Source organism: Terrapene carolina, unplaced genomic scaffold (assembly GCF_002925995.2).
Source record: "Terrapene carolina triunguis isolate 2854851 unplaced genomic scaffold, T_m_triunguis-2.0 Scaffold67, whole genome shotgun sequence".
In the NCBI taxonomy this organism is placed as follows: domain Eukaryota; kingdom Metazoa; phylum Chordata; order Testudines; family Emydidae; genus Terrapene; species Terrapene triunguis.
The window spans coordinates 33175561-33188872 of NW_020664418.1; the positions used below are offsets into that span (position 1 = coordinate 33175561).

General features: G+C 43.5%; 1 protein-coding gene across 1 annotated transcript in view; it reads right to left on the reverse strand.

The window, feature by feature from the left end:
* ATP8B4 (ATPase phospholipid transporting 8B4 (putative)) overlaps positions 1-13312 on the reverse strand; it is a 165553-nt gene that overhangs the window by 89523 nt on the left and 62718 nt on the right. Inside the window, exon 6 of the mRNA XM_024193909.3 lies at positions 998-1070. Coding sequence (XP_024049677.1) covers positions 998-1070 — 73 coding nt within the window. The remainder of the gene's footprint in view (positions 1-997; positions 1071-13312) is intronic.

Consider the following 13312-nt stretch of genomic DNA (forward strand, 5'->3'; position numbering starts at 1 on the left):
CGTCAATAAATCCATGAGGTGGATTAATTGACTTTTTTTTACATAAGGTCCAGATCTTTAGACAGTGTAAATCAGTGTACTTCCATTGAAATTAGATGATAATCTGGTCTAAAATTTGTAAAATTGAGTATTTTCATATTTAAAATGGTTCCCATTCATGAACATTAAGGTTTTGCAATGAAAAATTCCTGCAGGATTTTGGGTACAGGTGATTCAGCATACCATTCATGCATAGTGCCTTCACTACCAGATAGGACTAGAAAAAGTTATTGCTGTGTTGGTGATGCCAGTACTTCACATCATAAAAAGTGTCCCCACTTTTACTTGACAGATCATAGTATTTTTGAAGGAGAATTTATAATATAATAGACCTTGACAGGATGAGCTGTAAATACACTTTTAGGCCCTTATTTTACATAGGCACAAAGGAGTAAGTGAAGAGTGGTTTTCTATACATGTAAATAAAACTTTAAACATTACTCAGATGAATATTTATGTTTGATTACAATACCGTCCTCCTGAGAAAAGTATTTTAAGTTATATAGCGTCAAAGTAAGGGCTTGTCTACACTACCCCGCGGGGTCGATCTAAGATACGCAACTTCAGCTACGTGAATAGCGTAGCTGAAGTCGGCGTACTTAGATCTACTTACTGCGGTGTCTTCACTGCGGTAAGTAGACGGCTGACACTCTCCCATCAAAACCGTTTGTGCTCCTCATTCTGGTGGAGTACCGAAGTCGATGGGAGAGCGCTTAGCGGTCGATTTATCGCGTCTATACTAGACATGATTAATCAACCCCCGCTGGATCGATCGCTGCCCGCCGATCCAGCCGGTAGTGTAGACAAGCCCTCATTTCCAAAGGGGGTGTCAATGCATGTGGGAAACAAGGGGCAACAGCCACACAATACACACAGAAAGATAGAGAGAGGCAAGTATTTGTTACCATTTTATTTCTCTGTGACATGTTCTATGAAAGAAAATATCTGAACTACTTACAGCTACAAATGTATTATTCTCCAGTTTAATGATGTCACCGGGTCTTACAGTCATCCATTTTTCATTCTGTAATCTATGAAAGATAAAACGCACACACATACACACTTATTTTTTTCTAGAAATATGTTTAGTGAGAGATAGTAATTTACACTTGTAGTCTTAAGGTCATTTACAAGGTATTAAATATGCACTATTACACTACAAAATCAATGCTCAGGGTGCCTTACTCAAAATAAACACTATGTTCCATTATTAACAAATCATCTGTATGACAAACTACTGACTACTATCCATTTTAAAATTATTTCTGTTGGTGATAACATTAGTAAAGACTTTATTCAGTAAGATCCCTACCAGATTCCTGTATACTAGAAGGATCTTTGTCATAATCATTGCACATATGACTGGAGAGCAGGAAACAGAGATGGAGAAGGGAAACGAAAACATGAAGCAGCAAAGTGGGGAGGAAGATTTAGATGCATGAGATAAGACATGGAAAAGAGAAGGAAAGAAAATAATGAGAACAAAGAAAACAGAAGAAAAAATGAAATAGCAAGCTGTTTTCAAGCTTGCTTGAACAAGTATTCATTGTTGCTAACATTTGAAAAACTCTTCCATGTTTGCACTGGATAATTCAAATGCATTATAAATACGGCCCTACCAAATTCATGGTCCATTATGGTCAACTTCATGGTCATAGGATTTTAAAAGTCATAAATTGCATTATTTCAGATATTTAAATCTGAAATTTCACAGTGTTATAACTCTAGGGGTCCTGACTCAACTCTGAAGGCAGCAGCGCAGAAGTAAGCATGGCACGGTATGGTATTGCCACGCTTACTTCTGCATTGCTGCTGGTGGGGCGCTGCTTCAGAGCTGGGCGCCTGGCCAGCAGCCTCCACTCTCCGGCCACTGAAGGCAGTGCAGAAGTAAGGGTGGCAATACCACAACCCCCTACAATAACATTGTGACCCCCCCCATCCTCTTTTGAGTTGGGACCCCCAGTTTGAGAAACACTGTTCTCCCCTGTGAAATCTGTATAGTATAGGGTAAAAGTTCACAAGAGACCAGATTTCACAGGGGAGACCAGATTTCACAGTCCATTGTATGTTTTTCACAGCCATGAAATTTGGTAGGGCCCTAATTATAATGCAGGAAAGGTTCCGCAATTATTAGATATTGCCTTGAATCGGAAGGGCAGAAATAAATGGGGCCCTATTGACATTTTTGCAAGGATTCCCCAAAACTGTAGTGAGCCAGAGGGAAAGCAGACCATGTGCATCAATGTAACTTTCAAATGTTTTTGTATAAAATTCACTGAGATGTCAGAGAGCTTGTGTCCTATTGCAATGAAGCATTAATAAAGTACTTCTCTGTAGTGATAATATAGCAGTACTGACCGATTCCAGTCAAGTTCAGAATAAAGATGGGTTATTACAAGGTAGTAATAAAGGTTGGTTTTATTTTTAGCTAAAAAAAATCTAATTTACTTGTCTTATAGGCTGGAAAACAGTTTAAATATTTATACAACTGTGAAATATGCCCTGCACTATCAGCATGCTAGGTCATTTGGCTTAGACATTCGAAGAACTTCTCTTTAATACTGATCCAAGTACATGTTGTTCTGGAAAGTTTTCAATAGCAGCATTTTCATCTAGAGCCAGAACTCACTCGTTTTCAAGCTCTCTTCTCCTCTGTACTTTATCTTAAGTGGGGAAATGTATGTTAGTTGCAGCACATTTAACTTAATTTTATTTAGTTTTTCAGGTGCACTTATGTATTTGGATAATCTTTAAAGGAAACAGTTGTAGGGAATGTAATTTATTTGCAATATTGTTTCTCGTGCTAATTTGTAGGACAAAATTTGAGGGAAAATTTAATTGATAAAGATAGAAGTTGCAGTTATCATTTATAGTCCAAATGGGACCCTGGATCCTTACACCCGAGTTTCATGATAATTTGTATCCCAAACTAGAGGCAAATATCATAGCTTGGGCCCAACTCTAATTGAGATTAGTAATCTGTTGTTAATCTAGTCATTATAAAATCTGTTTAAAGAACGTTAATCCCAGCAAGAGCTGAAAGTGCTGGAGAGTTAGTGCTCTGCTCAGAGATTAAAGCATAACCTTGCTCTTCAAATGATCTCTAACAGGCAACTCAGAACTGCAGCCAGTCCTCCCCCAGCAGAGAGACAAGTCACCATGACATTTGAGGGCTAAGGATTCAAGAGGAATCCAGGAAAACCACTAAGCAAACCCACTTACTAATATTAACATTAGCCTCTTACACATATTGAAAAGGTCAGAAAATCCAAAGCTATGGCTCATGGTTTGCCCTGAAATCATTCTGTTCTGGAGGGATAAGAGTGGGGAGCTCACATCATCCTGAAATACGGGGCAGCCTCAGGCTCAATCATGAATTTTTTGGCTTTTAACAGCACTGCAACTATGCTATTTAAATATGATTTTTAAACAGTAAAACATCCCCGGGGGATGTTCAGGCTTGGAGTTTTTTGTGTGTTTTTAAAGGAACTTTTTTTCTGGAAGGTTTTTAGCAGTGTAGTGCGAGCCCGATGAGCTTGAATCTGTAGACCCAGGCTCTGAGATTTGCTGCCATAGGTTTTAAAATACAGTGTAGATGTACCCTAATTAGCCTTCCCTGAAAGCAGTCTCTACTGGCTCCACATATGTCAACATGGAAGGTGGAATGGAGGATTAAAATGAGGCCGTGAGATCTCCAACTACGTAGATCCAGTCATTGTAACAGATTGTGCAAACAATGAAGAAGAGCAATCCAAAGGTTCCACTGTAGCCCTGCATCTTGGCCAGATTAGAGTGTTAATTCCCCTCTCCAAAAACTGTACATTTTATATCTCAATTTATTTGGAGTGGTGACTTCATGCATCTCCAATTAATATTTAATAAAGCAGTATATATTATGTTTAATTTTAAATCAAGAAACGCCACACATTTCACCCATAAAGACAAATTACTCTGGCTTTATGCAGGGACCATAAATTTAGTCCAAATAGTCATTTTAAAAATTAATTTACATACCCAACCACACCCAAAGCCATCACTCTGCCCTGTTGGATCACTGCAATATGTTGTTGTGCTATGCTTTAAATGTGTATCCAACTGAAGGCTGACAGCTCCAAAAGAGTTGATCCCTTTTAGTTACGTACGCAGAATGTGCTATATTGTGTGTAGAAAAAAAAATCCTTCAGACAACATCTGAAAACTATATACTAAACAGCAGATACCAGTTTGAACCTAGATTGTCTTGGACATTTTGATTAGCTCACTTAACACATCAGAAAAAATATTAAGCTGCACTAGTTGGAACGGGAGAAGAGACAGAACATTTAGGGTGGGAGTTTCAAATGAGTTAAGGGAGTTAAGTATCAGAGGGGTAGCCGTGTTAGTCTGGATCTGTAAAAAGCAACCGAGAGTCCCGTCTGACAAAATGGGTATTCACCCACGAAAGCTTATGCTCCAATACATCTATTAGTCTTAAAGGTGCCACAGGACTCTCTGTTGCTTTTTAAGGGAGTTAGTTACCCAACTCCCACTGAATGCCAATGGGAGCTGGAAGCCTAAACCCCATAGACTCTATAGAAAATCCCAGCCTAAATTGATTTCAAAATGGGGAGAGATTGAGAGAGAAACACACAGAATGAAAAAGATAATGCATCAGAGCACATGAACTGCTTTGGAGCACTGTGTCTATTAACTCTTTTAAATTTTGCTTTTTGACTTTCCTGTAATGTCCTCAATGAGTTCAGGGAGTATATGGATTCTGTGGATAGATATTATCCCAATTAAAATGTCAAAATACTGAGGAACAAAATGCTCACTATTCTGATATTTCTACTCTTTTTCAAAATTCAGCTCTGCCTAACAGGTCACCTCATGACACATGGAATCTTGTTCCACTCCCACATAAGGAAACCATAAGGATTAACTGGAGCCCTGTGGATTCACTGTACGTGCATTACAGTGACTCCAGTAGAAGCCAGGCTTGCAAATACAGCCATTCAATGAGAGATTTGGACAGGGCTCAAAATGCTTCTGGCATTTTTGCCACCATTTTGTGGCGAGGGCTGCTAGAGCTGCATCTGTAATGGGGCTCCCAGATGTCCTGGTACCAATTTGGGTAGTCTGATGAGCGTGCCAGTTCGTTTTGTTTTTGTGGAATTCCCTAGTGTAGACAAGATTTAATTTCATCTCTGGAAAGTGCCACGGTGAAATATATAAATGAAGGATTATGATGATAGAGCAAAATACAATTTAAACATCAGGATATTGGTGGCAACATATCTAGTGCTTTTTGTATGAACCGCCACTTTAACATTTTCCATTAGCATTTGACATAACAAAATCCCACTTCTTGGGGCTCAAGTATTAAAAAGCATCTTAGGTTAAAGATCAACTTTTACCGAAGTCTGAGTTTTCACTTAACAGTTACAATTTCTTGTTCTGAAGACACATTTGTGAATTAGTTCTCCTTGCAGAGACCACAGTTCAGAGAATATAAAATGTGTAACATGGAACAACAGTACCTATACTTTAAAAACACCAGTACAGAATAAACCGTACTCCCTCCGGAAGGGAATAACCTGACCTGCTGTGGCACCAATACACAAGACAGCATTAGATTAGCCATTCAGATGCCTCTAGTGGGGCTCTTAACCAATCAGTCTGTACTAGAGATGGTCAAGAGAGAGCAGAATGTTGAATTTGGAAAAAAAACTAATTATGCAGCTCAGCAACTAATACGATGTTATGTGCAATGCAAAAAAACAAAATAACAGTGTTTCTCCAGGGGTCGGTCTGGTATGGTTAAGTATCCAGCATTGCTGGGGTAAAAAAATTAAGTTGTAAATAGCCATTTAGACACAAGCAAATCTGGTCCTAGGCACATGCAATACAAGCAACTGTTTGGTCCCTATACTTCTGTACTCCCTCTAAATCCCCCACATTTTGTGCTGATTTAGCAATTCACAGGGTGACCCACTCTCCACTCCAGAAGCCGGTCTGACAGTTGGAGGAAATTTACTGCCAAATGGGATTGGAGTGGAGGAAATCCACTGCTGAATCCTCCCCATACCTCTGCCCTTCTCAGATAGCTTGGGGCCCCACCAATCATAAAACTATCCCTGATCAGAGTTGCATCTGACTAACAAGAACAGTCTCTCCCTACTCAGGTAAGGCAATAGATTCATAAACAAGTAGTTGCCAAACATTACCTGAAACTATTTTCATGCTATGCTGTTAGGGAAAATTGTGTGAACTAGGCATCTACCTAGTTTTCTATCAGTTTTCTTTAGTTGCCTCTTCTGTTAATAAGGATATCAACTGTAAATATGTAGCACCAACCTACTAGAAGGCTTCCAACTTCATTGATGTTTTTTATGAATTCCTGTTTGATAACATCCACTTCTTTCTGGGGAGGCAGCATTGTATCAACGATGCATTATCTTGATTCCGCTTGTACTAGGGTTACCATACGTCCGTTTTTTCCTGGACATGTCCGCTCTTTGGTAATCAAACCCCCGTCCGGGGGGAATTTCCAAAAAGCCGAACATGTCCGGGAAAAATACTCCCTGGCTTACCTTAGAGCGGGCGCCGGGGGCTGCTGTGCTCCCTGACTCCTGGGCTCTGTAAGAGCCGAGCTGCCTGAGCGCTACCGACTTCGGGCAGCCCCCATGCCTCTGGACCCTGCGCCGCCAGCCGGGCACTTCCCCTCCCGGGCTCCGGGGGCGCAGGGTCCAGAGGCATGGGGGCTGCCCAAAGCCAGTAGCGCTCGGGCAGCTCGGCGCTTACAGAGCCCAGGAGTTCAGGGAGCACAGCAGCCGCCGGAGCCCGGGAGGGGAAGTTCCCGGCCGGGGGCGCAGGTTCCGGAGGCATGGGGGCTGCCTGAAGCCCGAACGCTACTGGCTTCACGGTTTGCCGGGCAGCCTCCAGACCCTGCGGCCCCGGCTGGGCGCTTCCCCTCCTGGGCTCCAGCTGCGCTGGGGAAGCGCCGGCCGGGGGCGCAGGGTCTGGGGGCTGCCCGGCAAACCGTGAAGCCGGTAGCGCTCGGGCAGCCCTTTTCGCGTGGCTGGAAGGGAGGAGGGGGAATGCGGGCGCTCAGGGGAGGGGGCGGTGTTAGGGCAGGGACTTTGGAGCAGGGGTGGGGAAGGGGTGGAGTTGGGGCAGGGCCAGGGGTGGGAAAGGGGCGGGGCCAGGGCCCCGTGGAGTGTCCTCTTTTTTTATTTTTTAAATATGGTAACCCTAGCTTGTACATAATATGCAGTCATTCAAAGAACAACTGCACACAATAGCTTAATTTAACAGAGGATCAGGGCTCCAACAAGTCTAATACTAAATATTTTAAGCTTTGCACAAACATTTATATGCAAGTCTTATACAATGGGACAACCAGCTCTGGAAGAGCAAAACTAACGGCCTGAAATGTATTGATTAAACTTCTGCCTTTTGAAACAGGCCATAGTTCTATGGACTGAAAGTTTACCCATCCTGGGGGAAGGGGCTTTCTTTTTATTGCTATTTTTAACAGGAACTCAGTGCTATTCAATGGAATTCATACTAGACATACTACACAGGGGAGCAAAACATCCCTATGCCCACACTGTCCACCGATCGCTCCCTGCCCATTGCATCTCTACTTGTTTCTATTATCACTGGGATTATTCTCTCTTTTTGTTTGCTCTTGTACTGCAACTCTTCCAAGTCTATGTTACAGTTCTTCCATTTGTTATATTCGATTGCTTGAGATTTATTTATTGGTAACTATTTTTGCCATTTGAGACATTTTTGTTCTGTGACTGCTTTACATTAATACATTATTTACTATTCAAAAGTCTGTTTAAACAAATGAGCGATCAGAAAATAGCTGGTCTTTAATAGCTTCAGAATATATGTTATTTATTTAAAAATAATCAAAACCAAAACAGTTCAATTTTAAAGAAAAATCTTCACAGACTAATTCCAGAAAAACAAATATTCTGCCTCAGTGGAACCTCAAACTGGCCTAGCCCTCAGGAAATCTAGCAGAAGATTGGGGACCTATGGTTTTATTTATGAAAGTCATTTACAGTCAAGGAACTCAATATTTCATCTTACTGTGAGTTGATTTGGCAAACCTTCTGTAAAGTTAATGTTTTGGCACCAGGGATTGCTTTGCCTACATGTTATAACCACAAAACAAGCAAGAAATAACTACACCCAAGAAGGATAGAAACAGAGAAAGAAGAAAAACTGTTGCCACCATGCTCCGTTTCAAAAATAACTTCATCATAGCTGACCATGAGCATTTCTCCCAGAGATGATGCTTATACTGTACATTCAAATAAAAAGAATTAGAAGTATCTCTAATAGAATCACCTGGTGACTCCCAGCAATGATACAGTTCATATTTTCACTAGCTCCATATAAATTAAATGAAAACGTTACTGTGCCTAGTTCTCAAATCATGTCCTTGTTTACAGTAGTGATGTGGCATCCATTATACTTCAAAGCAGTGGTCACTAACCCATCAATCACAATCAGCTGGTCGATCCTGAAGCCTCTGCCAGTCAATCACGATCTCCGGGCTGCTAAAAGTCCGGCGGCACAGCGGGGCTCAGGCAGGCTGCCTGCCTGCTGTGGCCCCACGCCACTTCCGGAAGCGGCTGGCTACTGGCACATCTCTGCAGCCCCTGGGCGGGGGCGGGAAGCAGCTCTGCGTGCTGCCCCCTCCCCTAGCACCGTCCCTGCAGCTCCCATTAGCCGGGAACCAGCCAATGGGAGCTGCAGGGGCGCCGCTTGTGGGTGCGCCACTTGTGGGCGCAGGCAGCGCACAGAGACATGCTGCCCCCCTTCCTCCAAGGGCCGCAGAGATGTGCCAGCAGCTGGCCGCTTCCGGGAACGGCGTGGGGCCACAGCAGGCAGGCAGCCTGCCTGAGCCCCGCTGTGCTGCTGGCCAGAAGCCGCCTGTGTAAGCACCTCCCGGCCGTAGCCTACACTCCTCACCCCCTCCTGCATGGCAACCCCCTGCACCGAGCCCCCTCCTGCACCAAATTCCCTCCCAGAGCCCACACCCGTCACCCTCTCCTGCACCCCAACACTCTGCCCCAGCCTGGAGCCCCCTCCTGCACCCAAACTCTGTCCCAGAGCTTGCACTCCTCACTCCTGCACCCCAACCCCCTGCCCCAGGCTCAGCCAATGCACATCCCACAGTTGAGAATGTTACACTGATTTGTGACAATCCCTGAAGGATTTTGGATCTATAAACCACAAATGACACTAATAAAAAGTAAAATTCATGAAATGTCCAGTGGATTCTGTGAGATTAGGTGCAGTGTGACCATATGACCCCTGCACCCAAACTCCCTCCCAGAGCTTGCACCCCTCACTCCTGCACCCCTGCCCCAGGCTCAGCCCGGAGCCTCCTCCCACACTCTGAACCCCTTGGCCCCTGCCTAGAGCCTGCACCCCCTCCCACACCCCAACCCCCTGCCCCATCCCAGTGAAAGTGAGGGTGGAGGACAGCAAACGAGGGGGGAATGAAGTGAGTGGGGCAGGGCCTCAGGGAAGGGAAGGGAAGGGGCCTCAGAGAAGGGGCGGGATAGATCCTGGGTTGATCTTAAATTCAAAAAGTGATCTTGTCCGTAAAAAGGTTGAAGACCACTGCCCTAGAGGCAGGGCCAGGTTAACTCTCCTGTGGGACTGGGGCTATTAGATTTTGTGGGGCCCCTGTATACAAGTCTTTTTCCTGGGAGGGAGCTTGGTGCTGGAGGGGGCTGGGGCAGGGGATTGGGATGCAGGAGGGGGCATGGGGTCTGGGAAGGAGTTTGGGTGCAGGAGGGGGATTCTGATATTGGTGGGGTGGAGGAAGGGGTGCGAGGTTCAGGCTCTGGCCGGGAGGCACTTACCACAGGTGGCTCCCGGCCAGCGGTGCAGCAGGGCTCAGGCAGGCTGCCTGCCTGCCATAGCCCCATGCTGCTCCCGGAAGCAGCTGGCTGCTAGCATGTCTCTGCGGCCCCAGGGGTAAGGGAACAGCCCTGCCTAGAGGTACCTAGAACCCACCTGGGTCTGTTAGCTCCTATGATGAACCATTATAGCAGTCCCTCTACTCCAAAAGAGGTGGGGATACCATTAGGAAACAGTAATTATTATATTTAGGCCATGACAAAGCTATTCTTTTAATTCCTTCAGCATGTCCAGGCTGAGCCTGAAGCTATATCAGGGAGTCACTGAGTGAAAGCTTGAGACTTATTCTGGACATGGACATTGAAATCACCCTGAAAAATAAGTCTTGATAACTCATGAGATGAGAAGAACTCCAATCACAGAGAGCTCCAAAGTAGTAGCAAAGTTGTCTGGATATCATCAACATTCCTTGGGGCAGATTCTCAGCTGTTGACTTCAATGGAGCTATGACACTTTACACTAGTTGATGATCTCCCTCCCCCCACGCCCCCGCTACATTTTATCCTGGGATTTGCCTATCAAATGGACACACACAAATTATTCTGTCTTTCAGTGGGGCAGTACCCACATGTCAGGCAAGATGCACAAAGCACAGGCATAACCCCACCCCAACCCATGCTAAAGCTTGTGCTGAACCAAATATCTTATTGGATAAAGGCAACCAAAACAGGGCTGATGGTATTATCCAGCCAGGCCACAGTAATATAAGTAGGGTTGTTGTTTTGCCAAACACGAATCTTCAAAAAAGGAACAGATGAACAGTCCAGGCCTTTTTATCTGAAACTGGACAAGTTAGAAAAATACTGGCATCTGGTATTAGTATAAGTAAACCCTTTACTTGTGTACTAGCTGCCAAACAGTGTAGTGCTTCCCAAGTTTGCAAACAGTAATTTTTGATAATGAAAAAACCTACAGGGTTTTCAAGCCAGGGGGTGAGAATAAAATAACTCAAACGTATTTTAAGTTTTGACAGGTCAGTAAAAGAGTCCAGACCAAATCACCCCACCTCTTCTCACATCCTGTAAATGCCAGATACCCTTTAATACTCATTTTATGAGGCTTGTGGGGCAGTGTTTCAGTGGAACCTTAGTCCTGCCTCCCTTTTGTGGGAATAATTTTACATTAATAAAAATTGTGCACACATATTTTGCACCTGCAACCAGAAACACAAATCCTATCATCATTTGGGTGCCTGTTTCAAGTTTTGTTATGCTTTGCACCCACAATTAGAATTATAGAATCATAGCACTGGAAGGGACCTCGAGAAGTCATCTAGTCCAATCCCCTGAACTCATGGCAGGACTAAGTATTATCTAGACCAGTGTTTCCCAAACTTGGGACGCCGCTTGTGTAGGAAAAGACCCTGGCGGGCTGGGCCGGTTTGTTTACCTGCCACGTCTGCAGGTCCAGCCGATCGCGGCTCCCACTGGCTGCGGTTTGCTGCTCCAGGCCAATGGGAGCTGCTGGAAGCGGCGGCCAGTACCTCCCTTGGCCCGCAGCAGGTAAACAAATCGGCCCGGCCCGCCAGGCGCTTTCCCTACACAAGCGGCGTCCCACGTTTGGGAAACGCAGATCTAGACCATCGCTGACAGGTGTTTGTCTAACCTGCTCTTAAAAATCTCCAATCACGGATATTCCACAACCTTCCTAGGCAATTTATTCTAGTGCTTAACAACCCTGATAGGAAGTTTTTCCTAAAGTCCAACCTAAACCTCCCTTGCTTCAATTTAAGCCCCTTGCTTCTTGTCCTATCCTCAGAAGTTAAGGAGAACAATTTTTCTCCCTCCTTCTTATAACCACCTTTTATGGTCTTGAAAACTGTTATGTCTCCTCTCAGTCTTCTTGTCTCCAGACTAAACAAACCCAATTTTTTCGATCTTCCCTCATAGGTCATGTTTTCTAGACCTTTAATCATTTTTGTTGCTCTTCTCTGGACTTTTATCTAATTTGTCCACATCTTTCTGAAATGTGGTGCCCAGAACTGGACACAATATTTGAGTTGAGGACTAATCAGTGCCGAGTAGAGTGGAAGAATTCTTTCTTGTGTCTTGCTTACAACATTCCTGCTAATACATCCCAGAATGATCTTTGCTTTTTTTGTAATTAGTTGCAGATGCAGAAAAGAGGATATCATTTGAATTGAATATCTGTATCTTCAGGTGAAATAACTCAAGAACAAAATCTTTCCTAGTACATTGACAAGATATACAGCTACAAGAGAGTATTACTGGAGTATTTTCAGACCTGTCACTACTATTTAGCTTCTTGATAAATGCTGACTATTAGATCCCAACAGCAGGAAGGATACAAATGGAATAGTTCGAATTGTGTTGAGATTTTTAAAATATAAATTGGGCATTTAAATACTAGCGAATGTACCACCAGCTGTAATGCAATTGTAATTTTGGAGTTCTGAAACAGACTTACCATTTTTGATGTCTGAGTTCTCCACAACTCTAAAACTTGCTCCCTCTCTTCACCCCTCCCCAGCCCCCGGTCTGCCAAAGACTGAATTAGTTAACCTAAGGGCACTTTGCAATGTTCACCTTTTATTTGCAGTCTTTTTGTAAGATGACAGTTCGAAGCCTGTGTGTGGTTATTACTTCTTGATTATTTGGGGCAATTATTCTTCTGCCTGGATGGCTTTGGCTGGGTGGTTTGCTATGTTGTGTGGATTTTATTATGTTTTTTCTTTGTTTCTATTTAAGTATTATAAATGGACCTATAGTCAAATGATAGGTGCTTTACCCAACCAATAAATAAAGTCTGTAGGAGTGTCATAGTTTCTTTGGGCTAATATATCATTGCTTACTATAAAGTAATTGTGAAAATATGTTTCACTGACCTTTGCTTTTAAACAAATTGACTTGTGCTCAAAGTTAAAATGAAGCTTACAGACTGTTTTGAAGTATCTATATTCAAAGCGAAATACAACAAAAAAATGCTTAGAATGGCTAAAATGATCAAAAACATATTTTTAGTTTGAATGCAAATTTTTATAACACTGCAAACATCAGGGAAAGAGAATTCACAAAAATCCCAGCCCTTCATTTTGTAGTTTGGCATTAACTGTTCTCCAGATACATCTCACCACTTCTCAGACACTTATCAATTAATGTCTGCGCTCACTAAGCAGACAGTTTCATATGGTTCACTCAGCCCAGAACATTGAACAGAATCCAATGCACCTACAATCCTGTGAGCAGAATTCACCATTGTTAGGCATGTGAGGATGGGGAGAGAAGTTAGTGAGAGAAAGGGACGCAATTGCTGATGGGCTGCTCACTGAGAGTGGAATCTCAAGGAAAAGAAACAAGGAGGAAGAAAACTTGGCACAGCA